This window comes from Sinocyclocheilus rhinocerous, unplaced genomic scaffold, assembly GCF_001515625.1.
Source record: "Sinocyclocheilus rhinocerous isolate Xijiao unplaced genomic scaffold, SAMN03320098_v1.1 scaffold3676, whole genome shotgun sequence".
In the NCBI taxonomy this organism is placed as follows: Eukaryota; Metazoa; Chordata; class Actinopteri; order Cypriniformes; family Cyprinidae; genus Sinocyclocheilus; species Sinocyclocheilus rhinocerous.
The window spans coordinates 129,013-136,798 of NW_015650689.1; the positions used below are offsets into that span (position 1 = coordinate 129,013).

The 7,786-nt window shown below is 38.0% G+C and overlaps 1 protein-coding gene across 1 annotated transcript in view; it reads right to left on the reverse strand.

Annotated features, from left to right (window-relative positions):
- Window positions 1-4,421: 4,421 nt before the first annotated feature.
- LOC107712054 (complement C3-like) overlaps window positions 4,422-7,786 on the reverse strand; it is a gene marked incomplete at its 5' end in the record, with an annotated part of 23,150 nt that continues 19,785 nt past the window's right edge. The window contains one exon of the mRNA XM_016517180.1: window positions 4,422-5,161. Coding sequence (XP_016372666.1) covers window positions 5,022-5,161 — 140 coding nt within the window. The remainder of the gene's footprint in view (window positions 5,162-7,786) is intronic.

Consider the following 7,786-nt stretch of genomic DNA (forward strand, 5'->3'; position numbering starts at 1 on the left):
TATCATACTAGATACATTTGAAAGTTCTGTTATAATGCTACTCTGTGCGGTCGTCACCGGTCTATTAAAACGCACAACATATTAAAGCGTCTTTGGTGAAATCGAGGGGTTATGACGTCATTGGCAGGTGACACAATAACACTATGGACACGGACCGTGTCACTAGTTAAAATTGCTTAATTCTCTGGATTTAAACAGTCTTCGAAACATTTGGGATAATGTAAGTATACAAGTCAGCAAAATATATAACACTGTTCTAGTGGTTTTTGGATATTTTAATAAAAAAAATCTTACATATTGTGCCTTTAAAGTCATCCAGACACTCTGCATCCTTGTTCCCATCATATACTTCACCAGCTCACGCAAAGACAGACGGCGCGTCCGAAATCACTTACTGTCTGAGTAGGTATTGCATTTGAATTTGAATTTACTTAACAAACAAAAAACGTAAAAAAAACAAAAAAAAAAACTACATTCTATATAGTATGCATGTGGGTATGAAATTCGGACTTACTACATCCGCCATGTTGTTACTGTCACATGACCTACCTGCGTCAGTTGCGTTGCTTCACTAGCTATGTTTCCATCCACCTATTTTTATGCGCATTTTGGATTATCGTATAAAAACCGATGGATGGAAACGGCAAGATATGTGCATAAATTCTAAAAATATGCATAAAAAACGTATGCGCACAACTGAGTAGGATAAACTTTTTATCCGATAAGAAAAAATGCGCAAAAACTACGATGGAAACACATTTACCGAATAAATTCCACCATGCAAATTGAAAAACCTTGCGCTATGAGACGGGATAAATTGACTAACCAGTGGACAGATCTCGTTCACAGCATCTATAGCTATGTTGTTCTGGTCGTTCTGAAATGCCTGAGGAAAGTCTGTCATCAAAGTATTTCTGTATAATTACTGTCTTACACGACTGCGTTCCCAAACAGCAAGCATCCACCTCTAAAAGCAATGACCGCATTTATTGTGTTACGTCTGCTCTCTCTGAAGCGCAAGTAATTTATGAAATTATTATATTCAGTGGCTTCTCCTAGTTTTCTTAGAGATATTTAGTGCCAGTTTATCAGGAAGTGACGATTTTGTTCTCTTTGACTCGTTGAATGGAAACGGTGCTTTATTCGCAAATGTTTTATGCGATATTCCAGTTTTGCGCATAAGTTAAATTCGCATCTTTGAATGGAAACATAGCTACTGCCATTCATAAATCCTCTTCCGTGGCCTCATGGGAAAGTAATTGTTCATCGAATGCACACTTCAGAATCCGGGCGGAAGAAGTAGGTTATACGGGTACTTTTCGCCTACCGTTTTTTCGAATACTATGAATTTGGACATACAATATATACAAAAATAATTAGCTAAACTGATTTAAACTAACCAACTCAATGTAAATAATATGCTTTAGCCATTTGTCTATGTTTTAGTGACCTTTACACCGTGTCCTAACTACACGCAACGCAACACGCTTCTGAATGGCTGATATTTGAGTGATTCTGTCACGTCGCGTCTGTTGTGGACAGCCAAATTGCTTGTCTCTGGAATCTTGTCGCATCGTGTGAAGTTAGGACACAGTGTTAGAGCTCCTCACTGTCACCCTTCATAAAATGACAAAACATGTGACTTTGCTCATACAAAGGTCAAACACAAACCATTACAGACCTTCAAGTGTTGTGTTTTAACAGCAGTAATTACTATAACACGACTCCTTCAGTCCTGCTTGTTTAAGGTGAGTCAGACGTCCTCAAGCGTCTCTCAAACCGACCAATGATTTATTCAAGAACATGTGGTTTAAACTCAGACTTTAATCCTGAAGTGATTCCTCAAATAAACACGTCTGACACAAGCATTTATGAAAAACGTTCATGGTCTGTTATTGGTCTGCCAGTCTGGTTATTCAGTAATATTAATTCATGAACATTTAACAAATCATTTCTTGAACTGAAAGGGTTGGCATCCTTGTGGGAACGTCGCCGCTGCTTGTATCACAACAAGCGCAGATGCTACCCGTGTGCCACAGTTTTGCTGCTCTTTATTTATTTATCTGCATGTTTTGTGCTCAACAGTGAATAAATATTCCACTTAGATTTACAGTGTTCGGTGAATAATGACCTCAGTCCGTTCTTCACACAAAGCTAGTGTTTGACTTCATTAGAGCCAAATGGAATATTTTACAGTGCTGTTGCATCTTCAAAAGCTTTTTAAGCTCATTATTTATATTTAAAAACGTGTTCTGTGAGGGTTAGGTTACAGAATTTAGATTTATCTGTATAAAACAATAAAACCCTGTTGAATGTCCCCATTTAGTTATAAGCGAAGTAAATGTGCGTATGGGGAGCTATAGGGCTGTGAATGAACTCTAAAATATTAATAAGTGCATTTTCTCTGTCGACAGAATTATTTTCTCATTCGACCCTATAACTGCACTGCATTAATCTTAATAACTCAAACACACATACATTTTCATATAGCAGTATTTTCCCATGACTTTGGTTGTTTTGCTCTAAATCGAACTCTCATGCACACCTTTCGGCATTTTTGCATGACTAGTATTTTTATTAAGCCATTTTAACATTGTTAAATTTGAGTTCTGAAGATAAGTTCTGGAGGAGCATGTTTAGCAAAATAGGCACAATGCCATCCTCAGCACTGTACACTGTCTGGCCAAATCAAATCAGATCTGTTTATTCCAGTTGGCAGAGCAATCTGAACACTTTTTTTTTTTGATCTGACAATTAAATCGTCCAACTCTTAGAGATTTCCTCCTGATTTGTCTGGTGAAAAAATCCCCAGTATTCTGAGATTACTCTGTTCTCTGCAGTTCATTCATAAAACAACACTAGAATTTCATGAATTTGCAAGTTTGAAATACTTCCAAAATGCAAGTTTAGTTTGATCTTTTCTCCATTTAAATTTAAGGGTCCAGTGACGTTCAGGGTCAGAGAAGAGAAACCAAAATGTGTCCAAACATGCCTTACATTAGGACTACATGGTCCTTTAACGAGTGACCTTCAGCAACTTGTTTTCCATTTCTTAAACGTTATGTTTAGTTTGCCTTTAAAAATATCATGTTAAATATATTTGAGAAGCAACATTGTGTAAGATAATAAGAATTAGAATATGTCTTGGAATATAGAATATATCTTATTTTTTGTAAACAAAAATAAATAAATAAATAAATAATCACACACACACACACACACACATATATATATATATATTGCTTGTTTGATTGATTCCTGTAAATTTGAAGACAAAAAATATAAAATATCAATAATTGATTCTGTTTTTGTCCCAAGTGTTTAATCTGTCGGGAGTAAAAGGATTTCTGGAGATGAAGCAGCAGTCAGGAGTGGAGAGCATCACCCAACATAAAGCCAACAACACTGCAATCTAACATTTTTAAAATAAACATTAAGATATCTTTGGTGTAAATTATATAATGATTGTTAAACATCACAAAGACGATTTTATATATTATGCTATGGTTGAATGTATTATTTGTTATTCACAAATTCACTGAACTGATTGAAATCTGGAGAGGAGTCGTTCAGCCAGCACTGCACCAGGTTAAAGCATATCGATTAAACCCACTGCCTGTAACTAATGAAAGAATCACATTGCTGCATGGTTTTGATACTTTTGTTTGGTTAAAAGGTGAAATATCATGAAAATCGGACTTTTTCACTTTTTTTTAAGTGCTATAATCAGTCCCCCGGTGCATCTATCTACCAACCCAGGAAACGTGATAAAGAACAACCCAGTAAATTTTTTTGGTAAGCTTTTCTCTGCAAGCATCTGAAAAAAAATCACTGCCCCTCAATCTGCACGTTTCCACCCACGGCGCCGCCATTGTGTTTTCGCAAGTGACAACAGTGTACCAGTTCTAACGCCATGGCGAAAGTTCGAGCAAAGCATGCTAACTGTTCTGTCTTTGGCTGCACAGATGAGCACAGAACACTATTTAGAGTCCACAAGCCACATCATCAGGCAGTGAAAAATACATCACGGAGCAATGAAGACACATGCCGACAGACAAGACAAAGCAGGTATGAAACAAAGTCTCATTTTTAAAATATTGTCATTTTTTTAAGAAATTCAAACAATAATTACCGTATTTTGTTGTGACAGATTGCTGTAGCGCCTTAGTTCAAGCGTGAATGAACATCAGAAAGTATGTTGTCCCAACTGCGCAAAGACGTCAATACCCCATTCTCAAGTTCAACTCTATTGCCGTTAATCGACTAACTCTCCTGTCTGGTTTGTTTGTCAGACAAAATGGCGGATTCGGCATTATGATTGGTCAGATCGCCTGTCAATCAAACTCCTGGAGAAGACTCGATTCAGAAAACAAGATTTTAAAATAGGAATCCATGAACTACATGATTAAACACATCATGAATAATCGTGCATGAACATGTTCAAGTTTTATTATGGAATTACACCAGCATATTTTGGTGAAAAGCATTATTATTATCAAGAACAATTTATTTAGAATATGCAAAAGATAATGTTACATTTCCTGTAATAAAGACATAGTTGTTGTACTATATTTATAAAGTGCATCCATATCTGAGAAGGCTGTTCTTGATCTCAGTGATGCCGATGTATCGCTCCCTGTGTTCTGGAGTTGGGCTTTCCTCTCTTGTAGGCCAGTATTCAACCCAGGTCTGCTCTCCAAAAACATACTGCAGACTAAAACAACAGAAAACACACTATGCAAAACATATGAATCAATTTTTGTATATATAATCATTAAAAACAAACATCATGCTAACAGACAATGAGCTGACGTTTTACCCAAGATTGATTTGGTTTACATCAGTCTAAGAAATGACTCATACAGCAATTCTATGTGAATGTCACACTATATGAGGAAAATTAGTGCTCTAGATAATATCACACATTTTTTTTATATGATGTTATGTTGCATCCTAAATTTACTGGGTTGTGGGTCCTTCTGTGCAAAAGAAGAATACTGTAGGTCAGGAAGTACTGATACCTACCTTCCACCCAGCTCTGGCAAGTCAACAGATTTGCCCATGATGAGGTATGACTTGCCTTTTACCAATCCTAAATGTCCTCTGCAACCGGGACGAGCCATGAATAGTCTCACTTTCCCCTCAACTTCCTCATCAGTGCCTATAGGACAGAACAGGAGACAATTTTATCAAAATGTCCCAAATGTCAGCAACATTTCAAGAGAGCTATAAAAACACGCAATTAATTTTACTTAAGCCCAAAATAAACTTCGGTTTTTAATAGGGATGCTCCGATCAGGATTTTTGCAGCCGATACTGAGTACCGATTTCTTGTCATGGTGATCGGCCGATACCGATGCCGATTCTGATGCTTCAAGCTTTATATAGATGTTTCATCGGGCGCACGCACCTGGCGCGAAGTTAACTTCCGGTCTGTGTTTGTTTATCAGTCTGGCTTTGGCGCCGGCTACAAACGCTGTTAAAGTTAAGGTGATGAGTAGACTGAAGTTGGACTCAGGTGGTTGTGCTGTGGGATGTGTTTCCCATACATTTATTTATTTGTGGCGCTCACCACAATATCAAAACTGACCGATTTTCCAAATTCAATACCACGACTGAGGCGCCCTTGAGCAAGCGAACCCCCAACTGCTCCCCGGGCGCCGCAGCAAAAAAATGGCTGCCCACTGCTCCGGGTGTGTGTTCACTGCTGTGTGTGTGCACTTTGGATGGGATAAATGCAGAGCACTAATTCCAAGTATGGGTCACCATACTTGGCCACATGTCATGTCATTTCACTTCATAAAGCAGCTTTTGTGAGCGCAGCGCTGCTTTGTGTACACAGACGTTACTGGGGAAACCTCTGTTTTTCCTGCTTTAAAGCACCTCCAGCTGGCAGAGAATGAATTCTGAAGTAAGTCCGTCTGATTTACGCAGCAAACGGGTTGGGTAATAAAAAATGCATTCTGATTATTTGCGGGTGGGTCGCAGGTGGATAAAATAAATCATAAATGATGCAAATATTAACACATTTTTTTTCATGAGGCAGACGATTTCGTGTGTGTGTGTGTGTGTGTGTTCGTTTTATCGGCCGATACCGATCTCCGGCCGATCGATCAGAGCATCCCTAGTTTTTAAGCGTCCGCGAGGGTCAGCGTGACGCAATTTTTGTAATGTGATACTTTGTACGTGCAGGTCACACATGCACATTGACTTGGTTTTGCACTAATCACCCAGACAGCACACTTACGTCTGCAAGATGTCTGTTAAAGATCGCTTGATCTGGAAAGCATCTGCTGTGTACAAACCTCTGATAGTCGTCTATAAGATGTCAGTTTTAGATACATCCTAAATCATAAAGACGTCTAATAAACGTCTATTTGACATCTGATAGGAAACGTCCTACAGACGTATTGCAGATGAGCAAACACTCTAAAAAATACATCTTGCAGCAGATGTAAATGCAGACGTCAAATAGACGTCTCCATGATGTAATTGTGCTATCAGGGCAGTTGTTCCACAAGGTGGCAGCACTGGCCCGGGCCGTTGTTACACATTAGAAAACGAAACTAAGAGACGAACGTCAGCAACAAAATAGCGGCGACTGAAAGCAAGAACAGACACCCCCATTGAGAAGTGCTTGTGTGAGGGGGTTATGACACAACTTTAGTTTAAAAGAGTACAAAGACATTTTTATCGGTCATAACTTGTGTAGAAAATAGAGCTGACGCTGGGCTAAGATGAAGCTTTCTAGAGCGCATGTGTCAACCACCTGCATTCACGTACGCTATTAAAGGCACAATATGTAAGATTTTCAAAATAAAATATCCAAAAACAACTTGCACGGTGTTATATATTTCATGCAGTTGCGTACTTATGTTATCCCAAAAGTTCCCAAGGATTTATAAATTCCAATTTTAAATAATGGCTCCGCGCTATTGGTTTCCGCTTTTAGAAACTATGGCAATTCATGTGAACAAAAATGCTGTTGTACAGTTAAACTAAATCCATTACGGCTGTCACGAATAAAATGAAAATGAAATGAAAAGTGTTGAATGCAGCATTAGATTTACATCTGCTCAATGTTGCACCATGATTCTTTTTCCGCGTTTTTACAGTGCTGCATATTATAACCAATCACATACGATTCTGTTGAGCTTATGAATGCATTGGCCAATCAGAGGCGTTCAGATGAGTCATCGCTGAAACAACTGAATTCTGCTCTCACGTAAATTCTCTCATCATAAGCAAGAAAGTGCAGATGTATGTACAGTTGAGGTCAAAAGTTTACATACACCTTGCAGAACCTGCAAAATGTTAATTATTTTACCAAAATACGAGGGATCATACAAAATGCATGATATTTTTTATTTAGTACTGACCTGAATAAGATATTTCACATAAAAGACGTTTACATATATATTCCACAAAATAAAATAATAGTAAAAATAATAAGTGCCCGCTGTATACTTAAGATGGACACAAATTAATAATAAACTGTACCTTCTTTCAGCACCAGCTCCAACTTCATGTCATAGATGTCAGAGTCCTGTTTCAGATCCATTCCCACCACTGTGACTTTATAAACTGTCAAACAGTCGTGTTATATTGGTGTTATATCAGAGCTGTGAGACTGGATCTCAATGGCTGAGGAAGGAGAACGTGTGTTTACCATAATCCATGCCAGCTTCACAGGCTTTATTCAAACGCTCCTCATCTCTGACCCGATACTTCCTCTGGTAACTGCAGTTTTCTGTTATGAGATGTTGATTTTTAAATATATATATAT